This window comes from Botrytis cinerea, chromosome 16 (genome assembly GCF_000143535.2).
Source record: "Botrytis cinerea B05.10 chromosome 16, complete sequence".
Classification (NCBI taxonomy): Eukaryota; Fungi; Ascomycota; class Leotiomycetes; order Helotiales; family Sclerotiniaceae; genus Botrytis; species Botrytis cinerea.
This window is the reverse complement of record NC_037325.1, coordinates 1,850,110-1,873,505: the sequence shown is the minus strand read 5'-3', so window position 1 is coordinate 1,873,505 and position 23,396 is coordinate 1,850,110. Positions and strand designations below refer to the sequence as shown.

General features: G+C 42.0%; 4 protein-coding genes across 8 annotated transcripts; 2 read left to right on the top strand and 2 right to left on the bottom strand.

Moving 5' to 3' along the window:
• The first annotated feature begins 286 nt into the window (after window positions 1-286).
• Bcneo1 lies at window positions 287-7,248 on the top strand. Of its 4 annotated transcripts, XM_024698231.1 has the most exons (5): window positions 287-360; window positions 437-4,655; window positions 4,739-5,155; window positions 5,393-6,384; window positions 6,473-7,248. In XM_024698231.1, the coding sequence occupies exons 2-3, from the start codon at window positions 739-741 to the stop codon at window positions 4,854-4,856; spliced, it is 4,035 nt and encodes a 1,344-aa protein (XP_024554047.1). In that variant the 5' UTR covers window positions 287-360; window positions 437-738; the 3' UTR covers window positions 4,857-5,155; window positions 5,393-6,384; window positions 6,473-7,248. The 4 variants fall into 4 exon arrangements, with proteins under 4 accessions (XP_024554047.1, XP_024554049.1, XP_024554048.1 ...); XM_024698233.1 differs by having other exon boundaries at window positions 4,739-6,384; XM_024698230.1 differs by having other exon boundaries at window positions 287-4,655.
• Window positions 7,249-8,182: 934 nt separating this feature from the next.
• BCIN_16g05060 (hypothetical protein) lies at window positions 8,183-10,330 on the top strand. Its single transcript, XM_024698229.1, has 3 exons — window positions 8,183-8,370; window positions 8,432-8,570; window positions 8,630-10,330. The coding sequence occupies exons 1-3, from the start codon at window positions 8,327-8,329 to the stop codon at window positions 10,064-10,066; spliced, it is 1,620 nt and encodes a 539-aa protein (XP_024554046.1). The 5' UTR covers window positions 8,183-8,326; the 3' UTR covers window positions 10,067-10,330.
• Window positions 10,331-11,510: 1,180 nt separating this feature from the next.
• On the bottom strand, window positions 11,511-13,396 carry BCIN_16g05050 (hypothetical protein). Its single transcript, XM_024698228.1, has 4 exons — window positions 13,082-13,396; window positions 12,734-12,950; window positions 12,298-12,686; window positions 11,511-12,242 (listed from the first exon to the last, which is right to left on the bottom strand). The coding sequence occupies exons 1-4, from the start codon at window positions 13,331-13,333 to the stop codon at window positions 11,568-11,570; spliced, it is 1,533 nt and encodes a 510-aa protein (XP_024554045.1). The 5' UTR covers window positions 13,334-13,396; the 3' UTR covers window positions 11,511-11,567.
• A 555-nt stretch (window positions 13,397-13,951) lies between these two features.
• Bcpks16 lies at window positions 13,952-22,041 on the bottom strand. 2 transcript variants are annotated; one of them, XM_024698227.1, is made up of 6 exons: window positions 21,356-22,041; window positions 18,588-21,275; window positions 15,059-18,521; window positions 14,633-14,998; window positions 14,501-14,583; window positions 13,952-14,447 (listed from the first exon to the last, which is right to left on the bottom strand). In XM_024698227.1, the coding sequence occupies exons 1-6, from the start codon at window positions 21,971-21,973 to the stop codon at window positions 14,004-14,006; spliced, it is 7,662 nt and encodes a 2,553-aa protein (XP_024554043.1). In that variant the 5' UTR covers window positions 21,974-22,041; the 3' UTR covers window positions 13,952-14,003. The 2 variants fall into 2 exon arrangements, with proteins under 2 accessions (XP_024554043.1, XP_024554044.1); XM_024698226.1 differs by having other exon boundaries at window positions 15,059-21,275.
• Between the last annotated feature and the right edge of the window lie 1,355 nt (window positions 22,042-23,396).

The window sequence follows — 23,396 nt, the reverse complement described above, 5'->3', positions numbered from 1 at the left end:
GTATGAAAGAATTGGTTGATTTATGTTATATCATTGGCTTACAGAACATACAACAGGTAAGATACAATGTAACGGAACATGCCTTACTGTGAATAGACTCACCATAGCATTGCGGTTGCGAAAGGGGGCAAGCCCCCAAACCCCCATAGCTCGCTGCGCTCGAAGCTCTGTTTGGGTACACGCCTTGCAGTAGTCACGATCAACCGATTGCTTGCTTCGAGTGATGATTCCAAGTGACGAGGAAACCCCATGCTGAAGTAGTCTGCCTCCACGGCAGTGGCTCCCTGAGGGCCAGCGGAGCGTCATTCAATCAATCGAAAGATGCTAACTATAGACTCCAAGTGAAACATGCTCTACGATGTAAGTAGTAAGTAAATCCAACGCCGACATGGTTGGCGTGATTGACACGATTCACATGATTCACGTGTGTCTATAGAATTACTATCCAGACAGGCGGACGGTCCTCCCTGGGTAAATATTACAACACGCTATTTCGGTGCTGTATCCTTGTAGCTACAAGGCTCCCTAGTACCCAGCAACCACTCAACCCAATACTCTCTCGAACATAATTACTCTTTCTGCGAGCATAACTTTGATTATTGACGACGTTGATTTCGTGGCTGAGACTTTCAACAAGTAAAGAAAGACAAAAATTAATAATAACACAATAGATACAATTACTTTTACTATTCTCCCCTTATTTTATGATCACATATTACTCAACCGCATCCATGAGGCATGTCTTCGAGCTCTGCATATCACCATGAATCAAATCCACCAGACTCTCCTGTGGATGATGCGGATTCCGACCTTGAGCTGGACTTGCAGGAACTGGATCCAATAACTTCTCCTACTTCAAAATCATCCAATTCTTCTTCACACAATCAACAGAAATCCAGTAAAGAACGACGGGGTCCGAATATACCCTTAAGAAATCTGCGTATGGGTGGTCTGCGAAATTTTGCCAGAAATAGAGGTTATGGTGATTTGGGAAGAAACAGGGATGTCGATACAGAGAGTGAAGATCTGCGAGGTTTATTAAATGACGATTTGGGAGGGGATGGGATGGGGAGGATGTCGGGAGGAAGTGAGAATGCCGTGGACGACGATGCACCTTTATTACCAGGAGATGGAAGTGGAAGTGGAAGTGCGAGATCTCGAGGAGGACGTCGGTCAAGCTTCGACAGAGTAAAGAATATATCATCACAAATACGGCTTCCAAGCTTCTTGTCAGGAAACAACCCATCGCAGCCACAACCAGAAGAAGGCGAAGAACAAGACGACGAACATGATCCAGCTTCATCGAGAACAGTACAAGTTGGTGCCACGCAAACTTCACGATTTCCTCCCAATGCCGTTTCGAATGCAAAATATACCCCGATTAGCTTTTTACCACGAACTCTGTATAACGAATTTTCTTTCTTTTTCAACATGTACTTTTTACTTGTCGCTTTATCTCAAGCGATACCACCTTTGCGAATTGGATACCTCTCAACATATATTGTGCCTTTAGTGTTTGTTTTGGCGATCACCCTCGGGAAGGAGGCTTTTGATGATATTGGAAGACGAAGACGAGATTCCGAAGCGAATTCCGAGGGATACACTGTCTTATGTTTCGATAAACCTTCACAAGCGGACACGGATAAATATAGTGCAAGGAAGAAGTTAAAGTCCAAGGGGAAAGCAAAAAAGGGAAAGCTTTTAACCCAACCGGATCGCTTATCAGATATACAAGAAGAAGAGGAAGATACCCAAGGTCAAGGACGAGATGCACCAAGTTCAAGCGTTCGTGAGGTGGTCCGAAAATCTAGAGATTTGAAAGTTGGAGATGTATTGAAATTAGGAAAGGATCAAAGAGTTCCTGCAGATGTCGTTATTCTGAAGAGTACAGCCAATGAATCCTCAGCTGCGGTATCACATGAACCTGCAGTGACCAATATTATTGAACCATCCGAGTCTTTACTGGTAGATCCAATATCTGATCCTTCAATCGATCAGTCTACAGCCACCACTTCAGAATCTCGAGGGTCAACTTCTCAACTTGGAAATACACCCTCAGCAGATGCAGCCGGCGCAGGTGAAACCTTTATCCGAACAGATCAATTGGATGGTGAGACAGACTGGAAATTGAGATTAGGCTCTCCTTTAACACAATCTCTTGACCCTTCTGAATTTATACGTCTTCGTGTTGTAGCTGGGAAACCCGATAAAAAGGTCAATGAATTCATTGGTACCGTTAGTCTCCTTCCCAAAGGTGCTAGTGAGTATGACCCACATTTGCCGAAAGGGGGAGCGGACCCTGATGATAATGAGGGGGATTCAGCACCATTGACGATTGACAATACTGCTTGGGCCAATACTGTTCTTGCTTCAAGTGCTACCACTTTGGCAGTAATCGTTTATACTGGACCTCAAACTAGATCAGCTCTTTCTACTTCTCCATCTCGATCGAAAACCGGTCTTCTTGAGAATGAAATCAACTCCCTTACTAAAATTCTTTGCGCATTGACACTTACATTATCTGTTGTTCTTGTTGCACTAGAAGGGTTTGAGCACGTTGAGGGAGTCAAATGGTATGTGAAAATCATGAGATTTCTAGTATTGTTTTCCACAATTGTACCCATCAGTCTTCGTGTCAATCTGGATATGGGGAAGAGTGTTTACTCTTGGTTCATTCAACGAGATCCAGGAATTGAAGGAGCTGTTGTTCGTACAAGTACTATACCCGAGGAACTTGGTCGAATTGAATATCTACTCAGCGACAAAACTGGAACACTCACGCAAAATGAAATGGAAATGAAGAAAATCCATGTTGGAACTGTCTCGTATGCAAATGAAGCAATGGATGAAGTTGCCTCCTATGTCAAGCAAGGATTCTCAGTCCCTGTAGATGCCAATCAATCTTCAATACTTGTCACACCTTCATCTGTCGCTTCAAATACTATTACCGCCACTCGGACCCGAAGAGAGATTGGGTCGAGAGTACGTGATGTAGTTCTCGCTCTTGCTCTTTGTCATAATGTCACCCCTACTATTGAAGAAATAAATGGCCAAGATGTAACATCTTATCAAGCCTCTTCACCTGATGAGATTGCAATCGTTAAATGGACCGAAGCTGTCGGATTGCGGTTGATTCATCGTGATAGGAAAGGGATGCTATTACAATCAGTCGATACCGGTCGCTCAGTCGTTCGTGTTCGTATTCTTGAAGTTTTCCCCTTTACCTCTGAAGGAAAACGTATGGGAATCATTGTTCAATTCCTTGATGGTTCTGAAACATCCTCGAGCAGTAATCTCGAAGCTGGAGAGATTTGGTTCTATCAAAAAGGTGCAGATACTGTTATGACTTCAATTGTCGCTGCAAATGATTGGCTTGATGAGGAAACTGCAAATATGGCAAGAGAAGGTCTTCGCACTTTGGTTGTTGGACGAAAGAAGATGTCTGTTCAAAACTACAAGGACTTTTCGCAAAGCTATAAGGAGGCTTCAGTTTCTATTAATAATCGAGATGCCGGTATGGCTCGTGTGGTTTCACATTTCCTCGAGAAGGACCTTGAGCTTTTAGGTGTCACTGGTGTTGAGGATAAACTTCAAAAGGATGTCAAGCCTTCGCTGGAATTACTACGAAACGCAGGTATCAAGATTTGGATGTTGACTGGTGATAAAGTCGAAACTGCTCGATGCGTTGCTGTCAGCGCCAAATTGGTAGCAAGAGGTCAATACATACATACCATCGATAAGCTTAGGAGAAAGGATAATGCTCAGGATCATCTCGACTTTCTTCGTGGCAAAACTGATGCTTGTCTCTTAATCGATGGTGAGAGTCTAGCTTTACTTTTAACACACTTTCGAACCGAATTTATATCTTTGGCAGTGCTTCTTCCAGCTGTCGTTGCATGCCGATGTTCACCAACTCAAAAAGCCGATGTCGCAAAACTCATTCGAGAATATACCAAAAAACGTGTTTGTTGTATCGGAGATGGAGGAAATGATGTTTCCATGATCCAAGCTGCGGATGTGGGTGTAGGTATAGTTGGAAAAGAAGGAAGACAAGCTTCTCTCGCTGCGGATTTCTCGATCGAACAATTCTGTCATCTCACCAAACTTCTCGTTTGGCATGGACGGAATAGTTACAAACGAAGTGCTAAACTGGCCCAGTTTGTAATTCATAGAGGTCTCATCATTAGTGTGGCTCAAACAATGTATAGCATTGCTATAAAATTCGAACCGGAAGGACTATACAAAGATTGGTTGCTCGTCGGTTACGCAACTGTTTATACGATGGCACCAGTCTTTTCTCTGGTTCTTGATAAAGATGTCGACGAAGATCTCGCCAATCTTTACCCGGAACTTTATAAAGAACTTACATCTGGCTCATCACTTTCCTACCGAACATTTTTTGTTTGGGTCTTTGTTTCCATCTACCAAGGTGGAATGATCCAGGGTCTTTCTCAAATTCTCACAGAAGTCGATGGACCAAGAATGGTGGCTGTTAGTTTCACAGTGTTGGTATTGAATGAACTCACGATGGTGGCTTTCGAAATAACAACATGGCATCCGGTTATGATAGTGAGTCTGATTGGGACAGGTTTGCTGTATTTAGGAAGTATTCCATTCTTGGGAGGATATTTTGACTTGTCGTTCGTTGTTACTTGGTGAGTTTTGCTTCTTCCCTCCTTTTGTCTGAGTTACTGTAGTAAAGAAGGATTGAAAGGAGTGAAGCTAATATATAATTTAGGGGTTTTGTATGGAGAGTTGCAGCTATCTCGGCGATTTCACTTATTCCACCGTATGCTGGGAAATTGATTAGGAGAACGATCAAACCACCTAGTTACAGGAAGGTGCAGGGGATTTGAGGAGTCGATAGGTGAGGATGGAGAAAGGAATTTGTGTGTAGAATGGCGGATGGGAAATGAATGATTTGATCGTATGCATGCATAGCAATGGCGTTTTGGAATATGCTAGGAAGATAGAAACAATGACTTGAATGTACGGCAGTCGGATTCTATTCAAACTTACCAATGTCACCTTCAGAAACGGAATAGTTGCCCCGTGCTCCGTCGGGCCATCCCATCGTGAATATAACGGGTAAAAGATGACAGGTACTATGGCAAAGGTAGAATCTTACTTCTCAAACTGGTAGAGGTTGATAGAGGTATGTGATTTACAATCTGATCCAATTGCATTGGCTGAATTATCCATCGGCCAAATTCTGAAAGATATCCGATGGCAGTTGTAGGTGAGGTCTTGTGGTTGTGCGCCAGTCGCGATTTTCCATGAGGAGGGTGTAGTAAAATCCATTACATCTCTTATAATTTCCAATCCAATTTCTTACTTTATATCATATTCCATGAACTTTCCAGCTTCCAGCTGACTTTACTCTCCGATCAAGTTCTATCGAAAACCTTACTCTTTTCAATATTTTCGAAGAATCAAATGCCTCTACTTTATCGATTTTTCATTCAACGCCAATCTAGTATAAATACTTTAATGTTACTTGGATTTTTTGTATCAGTGATGATTTGTATGGTGAAAAGGATAATAAACGGTAATGGTTGGCTTACACAACATCACAAATACGGAAAATTTAGCGAGGTGTGCCTTTTATGTATAGGTATATTGGGGACTCATCTGGAGGATAATTCAAAGTTTATTCTGAGTATTAAAGAAGGGAAAGCCAATCTTGAAGGATGGGAGATGATGTGGGTGGGTGGTGCATGAATTCTAGGCACTTATTTGAGTGAAAGCTGTTATGGAGGTTGTACCTTCCTTACGCATCCCCCACAATTCCAACTCCTTCAATTCTTCGCCTACATCTGTCTATCCCGATTTCTGTATATCCAAGAAACAGAAATATTCTTTCGTGTATCATTCGTTGGCGCGTACATCCTGATACGTCACGCTTCCTTCCCAGGATGATCGATGACCCCATTAAGCTCCCACCCAAACCCTAACCGCTTCGATCAGGATCTCCAAGGTCTTCGAATACCTCTTACTTACTACCCTACTGAGTGCTGGACTCGTTCACTCATACGCTAAGATCTAACAAACACATAATTATGCCTTCGTCACCTGACGTACAGATCTACTCACCCTAACATATCTAGCCCCAATTTCAGTCGCGCGTATTAGGACTCAAGAGTTCTAGTGTGGATTTCCTTCTGGGCTGGATAGATTGGATATATATACAACGGTCTCTATCCTGCACTGGAAAACATTTTCACCAGCATCGAACATCTCATTTGAAGAACCTCAAACTTCAAATATCTCACCTCGTCGATCTGAAGAACCTCAAACTTCAGATATCTCACCTCATCGACTTCGATACTTCCTCTCCACTCACCCCTCAAGACTTTATACTCTCTACCAGAAGAGCATCCATCGGTTAGTTGTCACCCTCGCTTGTATTCTTTGCTCTATTTACTGGTACTTCCTCAGCGTTGTTTGCATTAACTAACCCCTCATTATCTAGAACCAACATGGACAGCCCCAAGGCTTCAAACAAGTCTAGTCCAGGAGCTGATGCTGGAGCTACTTCCTCTGATGTCGTCAACAATGGGCAAAGAGCAACGGATCTCGGCGGCGTCGTTGTCGGTATCGCTCAGCGACCCGTCATTCATTGCACTGAAGAGGGCTTTGGGGGTCTCTTGAGTGACTTTGTCAGAGGTGCAGATATGAAAACGCAGATCTCGAACATCAAAGAGAGACGTGCTGGCTCAGCATAGTTTTGAATTAAGAGAACCAACGTTTTTTTTTTTGGAAAAACAAAATTAAAAAAAGTGGAAAAAAACATTTCTCGTTTCGCTTTACCCATGTGCCGGTAACGCCATAATAATCTCTTGGGCTTGAGATCTTGGGAACATGTAGATAGAAAATGGACACGAGTTATAATATATTGAGTCCTTGATAGTGACAATGAGTGCATATGTATGATATTTCGAGCATCACGTAGAATCATTTGTCATTCTCCCTCGTCCTGTTTGACCCGTTATTGTTGTTCGGTGCCCGAATGTAGACTCGATAATTTGTAGCTTCGTTCGCATGGTCAACTCGCAGAACTGTCTTGATACCATCATCAGTAATGTGCTCATTAGTAGGATCAATTTTCTTTTCCTCAAATGACTCTCCGAAGAAGCCCAGCTCGCATTGCATCTAGATCTAGGCCTGTAAGTCGAAGTGACATGGTTTCTGATGAGTGAGAGACAATTTGACACTTCTACCCGAATCTTAGAGTCGAAAGTTGGACCAGTTGACTTTGTTGATGTCGATGGTATGTAACCCTGGCATACGGTAGACGAAGCATAGTGACTCGATTGTTATGGAATAAAAAGATTTTTTCGATATTTTTGGTACTTGAATCCTGAATGCTACGTATGAGGGGTGTCGCAGTACAAGGGGTAAAGTAGAATCGGGTATCTAGATGCTCGCTGTCAGACTCAATAGATCCAGAATAAGGAATAAAAGGATCATCTGAAGCCTCAAAAGAGTATCACACCTATCAGGACGTAAATTTATACTGTTTCTGATGTGTCTAGCGGGGATGGAAGATGGAGTGAGGCGGCAGGTAGCATTTTCTGTCATTTTCCACTATTAATGTTGAGATTTGAAAATTTAGAGAAGATAGAATTTGCACAATGTAAGGCGAAAGGATAATCAGATGGATTTACAAGAGAAAATAAAGTACGCTGACTGTAACTATCGTACCTTCCAACTCAATACTATCCAAGCTACTTGAGACCATCAAGAGGTATGAGCTCCTGAAGTTCACGGAAGGAACAGATTCGCAACGTGATTAATGATTATTTACAACTGCTTATTCACTATGATCTGAGTGATATTGAATACCTATCAATTTGAAGATTTGAAACTTTGGTAAGCACGTAATACACTTTTAGAGCAAGCCATATATTTTCGAGTACCGAATCTCCATTAAAGTCGTATTGCACTCGATATACCATGGCCGAACATAACGAATATATAATGTTCGATTTACTTTTATATTTCTCATTTTTAGAAATGATTTTAAAGTTTGATTGAATGCTAGCGAATTGACTAATAGTCGGCCGCTTGAAGGGTAGACTATAAATATAATGGTATAAATACCAATTCATCCCACCCCATCCTCACATCCGTGTTTATAATTTGCCTGCTCTATATCTACCCCTTCTCTTCTTTATATCAAGAGAAAAATTTATCGGCAATCTAATCATTCGTCAAATTCTTACCAACATTTCACTTTGACATCTTTCCACTTACAACTTTTTACCTCCACTTTAGTACGGTATCTTCTTTCTGACCCTCAATATTCGTCACTGGGGCCGCAAATATGTTGAGAACAGCTACTGCGAGAGAGCAGGAAGACCACAGAACGTAAGCAAACGTCACAATTCAAAAGCTAAGCATTGCGCAGAGCTAAAATCATTTATTGAAGTCATCTACATCGAGTCGCATCCTCAAACTTACCCGTCGTACCTCGAAAGCCATGGGAATATTACGTCGCGATTTTACAACCTGGAATTTCTTTGGAGAAATGTGAGCATGGAGATTTTTTATGGATAAAAGTTAAAGGGGTACATTACAAACCTTTTCCTCATTCCAAATGTGTGACATGCTGATTAATATCTTATAGACTGTCACGATCGAAAAAATTCTGACATCACACTTCAAGAGAACCGGTCGAAATTCTATTCTCATGGATGGAGATGTCGGGTTATCAATTGATACCAAGATCGAGGATATAAAATGCTTGGGACTTGGAGTATATGCATTTTGGGAGATTGTCAAGGTTGAGAAATGGTGGGAGTATAAAGTCTCGTCGACATGTGTTGATGGAAGAACGAGGCCGGCGAATAAAGAAATATGTGGGAGAATTCTGGAGAACACCGTTGCTTCAGCTATGGCACATGAGAAAATAGGGTTAATTGAACCCAGGAGCTTCTTTCAAAATACATCGGCCAAACCCCATTCGATGGTCAAGAAGGAGGAATCTGGAAGCTTGTTCAAGAAGACAGTTACTTCCACCTTGACGGCATATGAAGATATGAGGGCAATTAAGTTCAAAAATAAGACGAATCCACGACCGAGTGAAAGGAAAGAAGAAAAGCCTTGGAGTTGGGAAACTAGTGTCCCATTAATCGTAGATAATACGCCAGGATCAAGACGAAAACAAACTCCCAGAGAGCTTTTGAAGAATACCTCAAGCATGATACCCTCATATAAATCGAAAGAAGAGAAATCCGAAGAGCGATCAGAAGCTACACCAACCGAGACAGCATCATATGTTATAATAGCAGGACAGAAACGGAAAAGGGCAAGAGTGACGAAAGAAGAGACATCGAAAAGAGAGTTAGCTCAAGAGGATAGAGCTGAGATTATCAAACGTAGAAGGATGGAGCTGGAATTAGAAGCTACTGCCGACAATACCATCAAGCAAACGAGAACAGAGTTAGACAAAAAGTTGGATCTTATGAAGTTAAAAAACAAAAAATCACCGGCAATTGACTTGCTTATTAAACCTTTTGCAGAAAATACAAAATTGGATTTAAAACGACACGACGACTATGTAGCCAAACGACGAAATAATATGGAAGCGAATTCCCACGGACTCGGAAAATTAGAGTTAAAGAACATTCTTCAACGATTCGAAATTTCGTGGGAACGACAAAGGCAGGATATCGTTAACAGAGATCCACAGTTCAAACAACGAGTCAGGTCTGAGCCTCAGAAGTCGACAGAAATCATTACATCAAGCGATCAATGCCACGGCTCCCTTGAATCAATTTTCAAAGAGAGAGAAATCCACCTTGACCTTGAAGCTATTCAAAGGCAACTCGACATCGCAAAACGGGAACATCCACAATCAAATTTTACTCTTCGCTATTCTCGTGATACCGTTCGCTTGGAGTGCGCACACTGTCCTGATATCGATATTCGAATGGGGCTGAAAGACTTTCGAGATGTTGCTGGCATAGTAAAAAGACACCAGGCATCAAAGTATCATATGGATAATCGATATAATGAAGCTCAGAGAATTTGTGGCGCTCAACAGCCGAAAAATAAAATCTAGGTCGAATCTAAAGCAGTTCTGCGAGCCGATATCCAGTCACTGAGATTTTGATTCAGAATAGACTTTCAATTGAAACATATGGCAACGATTGTTGTCAGCGTAGGATCTAGATAGGCCATTTGTTTGAATGGCAAAAGTTCGGAAAGGCATATGATAGCATCTAGAACAAGTTGAAGGAGCACACTCTGATTTATGACTATCAGATGGGGGCCCAGACACAATGGTAGATGTGAATTTAGAAGGCACGGAACGGGTGAAGGGTCAAGTTTGTAGTGATTTAACATTGTATAGTAGATAACAAGTATGCCTCGTTCTACTCACGCACAAACCTCTCAGCTTAGGAAATTAGCGTAATTTTAATAATGAATGTGTTCAGTTTGCCTATGATATTCTATATGCGAGACATAGAGCAGCCTTCAGATTATGAAAGAAACCGAGTAGAAAAAATAGTAAGACCCAGAATCCGTGAAAATGCCTGTGAGGTATTTTGATGGTCAAGGATCATTTACATGCTTTCCTCCTGAACTGTTAAATCTGTCGCCATTGAATATTTAGTATCGCAAGGGGATATCTGCTCAAAAGTATAATTTTGGGGCAGACTGTGCAGTCAAACGTAAAGCCAGATGAGACATATTGATTCTAATTATCGTTTTTCTGTAGTGACAGTCGGAGAGTGCTTTCTTACATGAATCCTCAACCCATCTATGAGGATTTGACATACCCGTTTCTATTCTGTTAACCACATTACAAGGTCCCTCGCTAACTATCCTTTTTATCTCTCCGACAAATTCAGAGTTCTTTTTTAGTCAAATTGGATTTCAGGAATTTCAATTCTTATAAGACTTTTCAGTCGCAAACTCTCCACACTGTCTCTAGCTCCAGTCGTTCGTAGGTCTTAAACAATAAGTCGCAGTCTTTTTGATAATTTTTGGCATGCTATTCAATTCTAATTCCAGATCAGTCAGAGCTACCGAGATTCCCCCCTGTGAGAATCTAAATTCAATATAAAGCAAGTGGTTATCGATGAGAAACATTTTGCAATAAAATCTGGAATTATTCTCCTTCAGTTCTCCTTGAACATGGTCGCTTAACTCGTCGGTAATCGTGATTCATGGCTGATTTTAGAGCGTGGAAGATTAAGAGGTCTAGAAGTTGTTCATTATGAGATGATGAGCGCACAGTAAGAATTTGAGAAGCAATAATGTTAGCTGGAGAGCCGATGAGGACTAAAGAGAATTCATAACGTGGAGCGGGAGAGCATACATCTGTTGCCGAGCGAAAGCTAAATCGATATTATGACGTTTAATTTTTGAACTGATATCACGTGTTTTGGAGTAGAATATTATCTTACCATACCAGTATGAGGATCAGAAGAACGAGAAGAAGAAAGGAGACAAAGCATTCATAAACTTCAAATCTATCTTGTAAATTTTGAAACTCTAGTTGATAAAGTTAGACTATCTCCAAATTACCCAAAATACGTCTGTGTAATATACAAGACTCATTTTAGTCCCCTTTCAAAGTGTCCATAATCAATATCTTTTTCATCATGTTGAGATATCCTCATGGGATTGTAGTGACTAAATAACTCCAATGGATCATACTTCCTTTTCAATGCCTTCAGTCTCGGCAATTTTCTCTCACTATACCACACTTCCTCTCCTTCATTTCGACCATAATTTATGTAGACCCTCAAGTCATCATACCCACTAGACTCAGCCATCTCCGCTTGGAAAGAAGCACCGAAAGCATTTATAGCATCATCTTGCGACTCGTCATCTATTTGCAAACCGACAAAAGTATAGATTGTAGTGTTCCTCCACGGGTATGCTGTTTCATCGTCTTGTGTCGAAAGAGTTACTGAATTGGCGAATTTTTCGATAGACCAAAAGCTCGTTCTTGACGAAGGAAAATCGGAGTAGAAGCGAGCCAATTTTTGGAATGTGTGAGTGAATGTTGGAATAGAGACGGTGTAGAGATTCACAGCCCAATTACTACTCTTTGTACCGCGATCACAGCTAGAACTTTTGCCGCCGGGAACGGATAAGTCGTAAAGGCTGGTCCAAGGAATTTTTGTTATGCTTTTTTGAATGGGGCTGAGAGATAAGAATGGGGAAAATGCAATGAGGGCCTCCTCCATGGATCCGACCCATTTTGCGTTTATCATGATGTTGAGCTATTTGCAGGGGATTGTTAGCTTTTGAGAAAATCTTAGCTTACAAGAGACTTACACCACCAAATTCATCATTCCAATTTACTTGTAAAGCCAATGACATTTCTCCGGGCTGGTTATTTCCAATATCCTTCAGTATTTCCCACAAAGATGCATTCTCGCTGGATTGAAATCGCATGCTCGCCACTATTAGCTGTCCATCATTGGTGGCATCATGTGCTACGTATGTGGCTTCGTAGACAACACCAAATTGATGGCCAGCTCCTCTAGCTCCCCAGAAAAGTTCTGGATTCTCTGTTTTAGATGCTGTGATCAATTCGCCTGTTCCAGTGACATATTTTACCTCTAGCAGAGCATCAATTACTAGACCGTGAAGACCAGTATATGGCCCAAGTCCTGCACCTAATGTTGCTCCAACAACGCCAACGCATTGTGCTAATCCTGTTTCTTGGGAATGTCAGAATTTGCCAGTGATCAGGCTATAAATGTCTTACGAATTTCTTTTCCAACATCAAATAATGGTTGTATGAGTTCCCCAAATTTTACAGATCCTCCAATTGTGATGGTGCTTGCTTCTTTGTCGATTTTGATATCGTGGAAGAAACCTAGATCGATATCGATTCCATTCTTACAGCTGTGTAGTGTTGACGAGTATCCATGTCCTCCACCTGTTGCCATAAACGGGACATTGTGCTTAGATGCAAATTGAATCTGAATAACGTTGTTATCAGTTGATGAAGTGTCAGCCTTGGTGCATCGACTCGAAGTGATTTGGATTTCACCGACGGACGGCATGAGTGATAGAGGCTTAAAGATCTCTAGGCACAACAAATATAACTCACAATGGTTTGAATATCAGAAGGTAGTGCTGGCTTCAAAGCAAGAATATAAGTAGGCTCTGCTGGTGGATAGATTGTCCATCTTTGAGTTATTGCGGAAGTGTAATTAACGCTACCGGGAAGCCATACTTGAGACCTCGGTGAGAGGATCTCACTGAAATGAGCTGCCAATGCATTTACACTGAGGTTGTTGAAGGCAGAGGTTTGATGGAATAGACTAAGCAGGAACGTAAGAATGAGCATTTTCAACATCATAATTGGTTGTGAAATGGGAAAAGAAGTCGCGGAAATATAGAATGAAAGACTGAAGATCGACTCGGGGATCTCGGTGTTGATAAAAGCCGTGTCCAACCATGCGATTATACGATATTCTTTTGATTCTCCGTAGTTCAAATTATTTGTACACTTGTAACCGTTGCGGCATCATAATCTATTGGACCACTTCTCCATGAACTACCATCTTGTGCTCGTTGAGGTTGAGAAAAGCGGAGTGTGAAAGAGCGAGTTGCCGTCATTAGGACACAGGTTCCTGGTCTGAAGTCACAACGTCTTTGTAGGGTACGCATGTAACCGCCTGCTCCTGAGCGAACCACCTTTAATCGTACGTTGATGCGTTTCAATAAGGACATAAGTCTCGGGACTCTTAGATTCATTATCACGCGCATTCATACCCAAGATCTTGATTCAGGCTGAATAGATTCAAAAGAAATGCTGATATTGTGGTTGTAGGCTTTTATTTGACGAGAAAATGTCAGGTACAAAAAGGGGAGCAAGTTTGGCATCGGCCTCCATTACATTTCCGTGCCGACATCAATCGCTTACGTAAGGGAAAATTCATCTAAATTCAAACACGACGTTGTATATTAATCTCGAGTGCGCCTACAAAGCTAATATGCATTCCATCTACTCTCTTCACTCCTCATTTTCACAATTTTGATAGTATCTCGAATAAGAATTCGTATCCTGGTTGAACACCCAGCCTCCATTGTTCCACACCCGGCCTCAAATTCAAGTCATGAATATGTTTCGCACCAGACACTCCCAAGATCCCAGATCGTACCCCATGTTCCTTCAAAGCGGTCACGAATTTCTTTGCCGTATGGAATGGAACAATCTCATCATCCTCGCCATGGATTAAAAACGTTGGTGTGGTGTATCTACCAGATCGAAGTTGAGCCATAGGACTGATGAACGCGACGCGTTCTGGATCCGGGTTTCTACGCCAGTCATCATCAGAGATACCATTCAGCATAATACTAAGGCCATTCCCTTCTTTAAAAAGAGACAAAACAAGCTCGGATCTCGGATCTCCTGGACGAACCCAGCCTAGGCCTGTTGAATCACTACTGTCGGCATCATAATTTGTGATCTAACCTCTTGTTAGCTTACCATGACTCTATTCAAAGTGAAAGTATGTCTCACCGGACGCTTGGAGAGCGATTTTCTAATCGCGTTTAAGGATAGTTTCCTTCCTGGGTATTGATTCGCACGACTAATATCTAAATCTGTTGACATTAGTTTACAATCATTTTAGTTTCACGTCTGTTCACTTACCTCCCGATTCGAAATCCGTTGGACTATAGAATGCTAATATTGCACAAGGAGGTTCCAAGCCAATATCCTTTGTTGTCCATGCGGTTGTCATTGCCAGATGGCCTCCCGTTGACCAACCAATCATGACAATCTTGGTAGGATCTATTTTGATTCTTTCATCGCTCACAAGCCCTGGCAGTTTAGTTTGAGCCCAAATGTATGCATCACGAATATCTGCTATCGGACCATTGATAAGATCTACCTCTGGGCATAATGTGTAATCTAAACTGACCGGAATTACGTTATTCGCAAGGAGAAGTGATGTTTGAGCTGGACGAATGGCTTTTCTCGATAAGGTCATATGTCCGCCGCCATGGATCATCAAGGCTACGGTTTAAATAGTCAACAACTGAAGATATGTGAAGGATTGCTTTGATATTACCTTACCTATAGGCATTGGATTGATTGGCGCCACTTCCGGTAGGAAGACATCCGCCAGTACTTCAACACCGTCAACAATTTTGTAAGTCACTGTATCGATTTTGTGACACAATTTCGATTTCTGCTTCGTAGCGATTTCACGATTGGGAGTCTTTAAGAGCTTGGTGGAAGCAATGAGTAGACGCTGTGTATTGGAGTCTGGTGTCGGTCCTTCCGTGTACGAAGCTGAAGCGTATCCCGCTTTTTTAAAGCACTCCATCCAAAATTCAGGTGGTTGAAGTGGATAATCGGCATCATTTCCTAACCACCAACCATCGAGTAGTCCATATACGACATCATACAAATCAATAAGCTTCGTAACTTCAGAGAGAACCACAAAGCCGCCATCTCTCAAAGTTTCCCTCAAGTGAGTAGTCGAAGAAGTTTTGTTAGTGGTTGCATGGACACAATTTGTCCCTATGGCGATGTCATATTGTCCTCTCATATTTGCTGGGATGTCCTTTTCGAGGTTGAAAGTTTGGAACTTCATCCAATCATACTTCGCAAATTTTGCCTTGGCATTTTTCACAAGTGAAGGAGAAATATCTGTGAAAGTATATTCAACTGACCGGCCAATTTCTTGGAGAACTTCTGCAAGCCGTGTGGTCGTTCCGCCAAATCCAGCTCCAACCTCTAGAATTTTGATTGGTGCATTACCGGTAGTATCGATCACGATTTGCCTCATAAAATCAACTAGCTGCTCAGTAAGAGTACCAAGCATAGGCGAAGTAGTATAATAATCTCCCATTATCCTCTGTGCTGTCGCGCTACCAAACATTAGCGCAACAGGGTCAGCTTTTCCTATCAAACAGCTCGCGAGTTTTGGACCAGTTAACTCCATTAGTCTCGTTTCCGCTGCGTATGCAGGATATTTTCGCAACAGATCTTGAAGCAAGTCATTTGAACTCGTATTTCTGAGTGTTCTTGAGGTTCGGAGATATTTGCTGCCTTTCTTTTCAATGATCCCTCCTGACTGCAGTATTTCCATGTATCGAGTCATGACCTTCAAATGTTTCGGAAGATAAGTAATTTTCGGCAACTCTTGCCCATTGACGAGTTTCCATAAGTTAACATCAAGTGTTTTAAACGCCTCTGCAATGTATGCTATCAATAATTCATCTTGCTTTGGACCAACTTCAGACCAATAATTGATATATCCGAGCTTCATTGCAGCAGGCTCAAAGGCTGCTTGACATTTCTCCATTACGTCCATAGGGTTTGCTAGGACAATCGGTGAACTTTCCATGGCTCTTTCAGAACTACTTGATGAGCTCGCGTCGTAGCTTGGAACTCCAGCGATAGGCTTTTGCTGTTTTTGGATTGCCTCAATGCCAAGATACTTTAATACTTCTTTGACTGTTGACTCTAGACTGAGATCATCATCATCAATTTCGATTGAAAAAGCATCTTCAAGCTCACTTTTCAGTTCGACGGCCGAAAGAGAATCAACACCGAGGTCTTGTAGAGCTGCTGAATCTCGAATTTCATCAATTGGAGCTCCACATATTTCAGATATCATTTGTAAGACCTTTTCTCTTTGTAGTGAATTTCTGTCATGCATATCAGAGGCATCGGGTGTTTGCTGACTGATCTCAGCTGGCACTATTTTGGTTCTTATTGGCTTTGATTTCCTTGGTTGTGATGCGGAAACAAAAATTCGGAGCAAATTTGCATAGCTGCTCATCATAAGATCCTCGGATGCAATCTCTTTCCCAAATTTCGCTTGCAGTTCCTCGGCAAGTTCAACGGCTGCCAAGGAATCCACTCCAAGATCACCAATATTCGCATCATCAATGATTTCCGTGTCAGAAAGACCCGTATATGATGCAATCAAATTTTTCAGATTGTCTGCCCCCGACACCAAGTCCGTAGGTGTAGGTGGCCCTTCATCATCAGAATCATCAATGCTACTTCTCGAATCATTCTCGATTGGTGACCCTGGGGTTGTAATCGGCGTTAACGTTCTCATGAGCTTTTCTTCCAGCGGTATGTTGTTCGACGACTTAGGATTTGCTGCAGCAAGCATCTTCTCGAGCTTTGTTATCAGTAACTTTGTGAAGCCGACTCCAGTGCTTGTCATCACCAATTTGCCATCTCGAGTGAAAACATAGATATCACCAGTGGCTTGGGTGTTGCTGGTTGGCGTGAACATGGCATACACTGTCCAATACTTGCAGTTCTTGAAATCGCATGATGAAGCTGACATGATTGTACTCTCAACACCAGTGGCAACATAAACTTCATCAGAGGAGCAGTGAGAGCTGCTATTGATAAGTAAACCAACAACTTGGATAAAAGTATCTAAAGCGATGGTGTCGCAAATGTGATTGATTGTGCTCTCCTGCACCTCAACAGGAAAAGGAGGCAACTCAATTTCAGCAATTGCCTGATTTCCATCCATCGTGATATTTGAAATCCCATGTAAGAAACTCGAATAGTGTACAACTGTCGAGAAAAGACCATATGCTCGTTTGGACATCAATTTTTCAGTATTCGGTTTCTTGACCAACGCATGCACACGATCTGATATAAGTCTCTCATAAGTTGAAAGTTGTGGTTGGGCAGTCAAACCAATCATTCCTTTTGCGTGTACTATGGGCCTGGATTTTGAGTCGGTCTTCAACGAACTCTTGACTATAAAGCTCCAGGTTTGTGGTGTTGAAGAGTCTTCCAATACCAAAGAGACTTCTCGTTTCATGTCAACACCAAGAGGAGCTTGGAAAGTCAAGCCATCAAAAAACATTGACTTTGTTTCAACATCAGCACCTGCAATCTGCAATGCCATCGCTGCACACTCCATATACATTGATGCTGGGCATAATGGCTGTTTTCTCACTGCATGACCTGATACAATTCTAATGAATCGCTCGGTATCAATATGGATTTTGTATTCATTTCGTGATCCGTCTTTCTTCATCACAAGCTGTTTGAGAGCTTGAATTTCGAGTTTTTCTGTATTCTTAGGAATGATTGAAGAGATTTTGTCTTGGGCTTCGACCACTCTATCTATGTTTTCCAACCAGTGTGGGGTACGTTGGAATTGATATGGTGGAAGCCAAATTTGCTTATATTCTGACTCTTGTGGCGGCAAGAGAAAGGTCCAGAAAGAGACTGGGATACCTTCACGCCAAAGGTTTGTTGTGATAGTCGAGAGTACGGCCGTTGGATTTTGAGAGTTTGTGAGCTTCATCTCTTGGAAACAATGATTATCTGGTTCTTGAACAGCTCTTTTAGTCATTGCTATCCCCGGGGAATCCATTCCAGCTTCTAGAAATACACACGGTCCTAAACGTTGCTCGATTCTTCGAATGGCATGGAGGAAGTAGACAGGATCTCTGGTGTGCTTTGAAAGGCGACCTGGCAATATCTCATCCAGGGGTTCTAAAGTACAGCTCTCTAGTGGAATTTTTGCTTGATTGAATGTCAAGGTCTTTGAAAACTCATCAATATCGCTTAAAAGTGATTCTGTGAACTTGGAATGAAAGCCGTGACTTACGTCAAGTCGTTGAGATTTAATACAGTTAAATCGAGAATCGATTTTTAGCAACTCCTCGGCTTTGGTTATCGACGATAAATTACCAACAACAATATGACTTGTTGGAGCATTGAGACAGGCTATTTCCAGTTCTCTAGCTCCTAAGTCAATACATGCTATGATCTCTTGTACAAGCTCTTTGTTCGCATGAATTGCGAGCATTGTTCCCCTTTCCGGACCCCACTTCATTTGCATCAATGAAGCTCGAGTAGCGATCAATTTCAATCCGTCTTGTAGTGATAGTACTCCAGCTACAGTCATAGCAGTCAATTCGCCGAAACTATGACCCACTACTGCATCTATTCTCAGTCCTGCGTCAATCCAACATTTCGCGCATGCATATTGCATCGCAAAAGTACCACATTGAAGTGCAACAATATCTGTGATTGGCTCAGATTGAAATACCGCTGGCAAGATAGCTGAAAAGCCAAGATTTGTAACAAGATTGTTGCAATTATCAATGTACCCTCGAAGTTGGGGGTGAGATTGATACAAGTTTTTGTCAAGTCCAACTATTTGTTTACTTTGACCTCCAAAAACTAGGACAGTATGCTTTGGCGCTTGTGGGATCTCAAAACACGATTGAGAATCCGCTCTCAATATTTGAATGAGCTGATCGATGTCTGACGCTGTTGTAATGCAGCGAAATTTATGATGTTCCCTACGTTCACTCAATGTAAACGCCAAATCATCTAGACTCGGTTTCGGCGATGCAACTGCAAGATACTCTCCGAGAATTCTCGCATATTTCAATAAGCTATCTTTTGTCGACGCACTTAGAATAACTGGATATTTTGCGCCGAACTGAAGTGGAGTCTTCGGTGCTTCTATGTATTGCCGTGGACCTTCACATAACAGCATGGCAGCATTACTTCCAGCAGCTCCATAACTATTCACACAAGCCGCCCGAAATTTAGCAATCCACGGTATAGCTTTTGTTGTAATTGCCATTCGATCTGGCTCCAGAGCTGGGATTTTTGGATTCAGGTTATTGTGACTCGCGAGAGGTGGGATGACTCCTTTGTTAATCATTGCAATTAGTTTCACTAAGCCAGCAACTCCCGCTCCTGTCTCGCAATGTCCAATGTTTCCCTTGATAGATCCCAAGTATAGAGAATTGGTTCTTTCGGATCCTCCAAACACTTCTCGAATGCTTGCTACTTCAAGTGGGTCACCAGCTTGGGTCCCAGTACCATGAGCCTCGACATAGGAGACCTGGTCCGCTTTCATTTTGGCTTTATTTAATATGTTTTGATATAACTGGACTTGCGCCGGGGACGAAGGAATGGTAAGTGAAGATGATAAACCTCCTTGATTGGTTGCCGCTCCAGGAATGACACTGAGAATTTGATCCCCATCTGCAACCGCCTGTTTCAATAATTTCAAGACAATCAAACCACCTCCCTCGGCTCTGCAATATCCATCAGCCGACTCACAGAATGGTTTGCATTGCCCTGTAGGACTCAGAAATCCAGCTTTTGCCAGATCTAAATAATTGTTGATGCCAGTCATTATGTTGATCCCACCAGTCAAAGCCATTGGGCATTCTCCGCTTTGTATGGCCCGAACTGCTCGATGAATTGCCACTAGTGAAGAAGAGCATGCAGTATCGATAACTTCTGACGGACCACTCCATCCAAAGTAGTAACTTATTTTACCGCATAGAAACGCCCTGATAGTCCCAGTCGATGTATAAGCAGTTGGTGCGTTCGAGTTTGTGTTATCGAGGTATTCCACAAAGCTAGCGCCTATGAAGCATCCTATCGGATCATTGTTCTCGCGTTTATGGGAACGTAGGTACCCGCTGGACTCCATTGCTTCATACGCAAGCTCGAGCAGAATTCTTTGCTGAGGATCCATGTTTACCGCTTCTCTTGGATTTGTGCGAAAAAAAGCATGATCAAAATCTTCCACGTTCTCCAAAAAGTTACCAAAGAACTTTCTTTTGCCGGCGAATTTCCAGTCTTGTGAAGCTCTAAAACTATGATGTATATCAAAACGATCATTAGGAACTTCTTTCGCAACTGAGGTTCCTTTTGATATGAGATCCCAAAGTTCTTCCAGATTGTTTGCACCGGGTAGACGACATGAAGCCCCAATCACGGCTACGGCATCACTAGGGAATGCATAATGCGAGTCTTTCTGTAATTTAAGTGCCGATGGAACAGCTTTGTTGATTGCGCTAAGGACATCGAGTTTGGTGATCCGCAATTGTTTCTTATGGAATGGCGCCAACGGGACACAATCGCCAATTCCAAACGTTGCGAAAACATGTGATTTCCTTCCACTCTTCTCAAGATCATCTGCTAGTTCTGTAAGAAGAGTATACCACTCACACCTAGATGCCAAGATCGTCTGTACGGCCTCATGGCTGAGAGATTCATTTTCGAATAGGTGTCCCGTTCTATTCGATCTCATTGGTGCCTGCAGAGCGGATACCGGTGGAAGTTGCAAGAAATCTATTTTATCACATAGACCGCACAATTCTATTGAAAGATCCTCATTCTCAGGATTGTGTACTTTTCCTCGAAGGTGCATTTCTTGTACAAGTAGACCTTGCTCGCGAGCATATGCTTGTACTTTAGCAAGTACTGGCACTGAACCTACCATACTGATAGTCTTTGGGTCAGTGACAGCGGAAATGTGTACCTAGAGTATTGAATGTGGTTAATAAATGATTTCTGGGTCTTTACGCATGTAGGGTCGATATGAAGATGGGGGCAACTTACACCTGGAAATTTTGACACGATCTCTTCCCCTTGTCCTACATTTTTCAAGCGAACGACAATTGTTGTTGGTCCTGGAATACTTTCGTCATCGCCCAACTCTCCATATGCCCCTATTCCAAGGGCAATACGCATGGCTACAGATGCATATCTCGCCAATTCTGTTTCATCCTTCGAGCACGCGATTACCATAGCTGGTAACAAACCACCACAATATCCTTGAACTCCTCCCCCGTTTCGAAGTTGATTGAGAAACTCAAAATGCTTCATACCTTTCAATTCAAGAAATTGAAAGTACTGTCCAATTTGAATTATGACTAAAAGAGGTAAAGATAGTATGCCGGACATTGCGTTTGCAATGGGTTCAGATTCGCCAGTTGTAATCCATTCAGACAAATTCTTCATATATCTTGGCCCTTGGTTGAGAGCCGCAATATCTTCCCTGTAATTTGCGAAAGTTTCCCAAGTTTGTGGAAGATCTTGAATATCTCGAACAAAAGGTTTCAAGAATGGGTTCCGGCAAAGGAAAGAGTGTAGTCGATCAAGGTAAGTTTTCTGTGGAGCTTTGCTTTGAGGGCAGAATATAGCCACAGATGGCATCTCGTCAATTGTAGAAAGCATGATGTACAATGTATATTGTGTTGAAACTAAGAACTCCACTGCAGATTAAATGAAGGGGTCAATGAACCGGAATTGTGTATGTTTTAACCTATTCACACATGCTCAGTCATATATCTTCAAGTCTGGAGTCATTATTGCTCGCTACGCTGATTCATCCATTGATGGAAGGTATTCCCTCATTGTTTCATTCTGACAGCCACGTTGTTCAATGAAACTGGTATCTATTCCTATCATCTAACACTGAGTAATTTCCACTGGTTACATCTTTCTCCACCCTTGGAATATAGGTGAGTATATTATGACGCCCAAATTACATTTCGCGTTTCTTATCAGCTTGCACGAGGATCTCAATTCGAGGTTGTCCTCATTAATCAATTCACTTTTGGATGATGCTACCTATAATTTGCAATTGAACACAACATATATTGTATCTTGACCAGACTTTGATCTCCCGTTGGATTCGGTCTTATTCGTTGCTACGCTGTGATCAGTAAGACCATTCTATTTGCATAGGTTGAGTATTGCGATGGGATTAGGTTCTTTTAGTGTTCTACAATGATACTCAATATGTTATATTCTGTAATATACACAAAGAAAATGCTCCGCGTTTGAACTAGCAGATAGTCTGGATTGAGAAAGAGAGCATATGCAAATAAAGGTTTTGGGCACACATCTAAGAACTAGATTGCAACGTTATTTGGATCTAATCGACTAGATCTGATCATTTACTTCAGATTAGAACAGCCCTAATAGAGTATTTTCCCACCAGTTTCTTCAGCTCCGTTGTCTATTGAGGGTTTCTTCTCAAACGCTTCTACACTCACCTTGAGATTAGATGCTCTTGTGAGCTTTTCCTTGGGTTGGCAGTAAAACTTATTGCGGGAGCCGCATCTTTCCGTGAAGTGAAAGATACATCAAGGCGTACTTCAATTGCGCCCTGGCAGACTTCAAAACACTACCAATGATCGAATTCCAATTAGACCAATTAGTATGAAATGTTTGAGATTTGCATGGCTCTAGATTTGATAGTTTTTGATGTCTTGGACAATCTTCTGAACTTCGTCTGTGTTTTAGTTCAGATATTGTGGAACATTAATTGGCGCGGTAATCGGTTATTCACCATCTGGCTTGCAAATACCCCAACTGTCTTCCGGCTTCCGAAAGAATCTATCATTGCTAGCCATGCCCAGCCCCCGCACCACGTTGGTAATAGTAAAATGGTGCAGGAATTCGTACCTTTTACCGAAACAATGGAGTCAAGACATGTCGAAGTTTTCAGCAGTGCCATCTCTTTCATTGTAGAATTCGCAATGTGCGACTTCCAAAGCTTAAAAATGAGGAAGCCGACATGTGCAATCAAACAAACACACAAGTTTATGTTCACTATTCATGTGTTTGTTTGCTGATCTGTGGAAGCTCTGGT

Coding starts and splice junctions, on each gene's coding strand:
- Bcneo1 (XM_024698231.1), top strand. CDS start 739: ATGTCTTCGAGCTCTGCATATCACCATGAATCAAATCCACCAGACTCT. Junction 4,656..4,738: donor TTGTCGTTCGTTGTTACTTG/GTGAGTTTTGCT, acceptor TATATAATTTAG/GGGTTTTGTATGGAGAGTTG.
- BCIN_16g05060 (XM_024698229.1), top strand. CDS start 8,327: ATGTTGAGAACAGCTACTGCGAGAGAGCAGGAAGACCACAGAAC. Junction 8,371..8,431: donor GAGCAGGAAGACCACAGAAC/GTAAGCAAACGT, acceptor CATTTATTGAAG/TCATCTACATCGAGTCGCAT. Junction 8,571..8,629: donor TATGGATAAAAGTTAAAGGG/GTACATTACAAA, acceptor AATATCTTATAG/ACTGTCACGATCGAAAAAAT.
- BCIN_16g05050 (XM_024698228.1), bottom strand. CDS start 13,333: ATGATGTTGAAAATGCTCATTCTTACGTTCCTGCTTAGTCTATTCCAT. Junction 12,951..13,081: donor CTTCTGATATTCAAACCATT/GTGAGTTATATT, acceptor AACGTTATTCAG/ATTCAATTTGCATCTAAGCA. Junction 12,243..12,297: donor GGAATGATGAATTTGGTGGT/GTAAGTCTCTTG, acceptor CCCTGCAAATAG/CTCAACATCATGATAAACGC.
- Bcpks16 (XM_024698226.1), bottom strand. CDS start 21,973: ATGCTTTCTACAATTGACGAGATGCCATCTGTGGCTATATTCTGCCCT. Junction 21,276..21,355: donor TCGTGTCAAAATTTCCAGGT/GTAAGTTGCCCC, acceptor TCAATACTCTAG/GTACACATTTCCGCTGTCAC. Junction 14,584..14,632: donor AACGGATTTCGAATCGGGAG/GTAAGTGAACAG, acceptor TAATGTCAACAG/ATTTAGATATTAGTCGTGCG.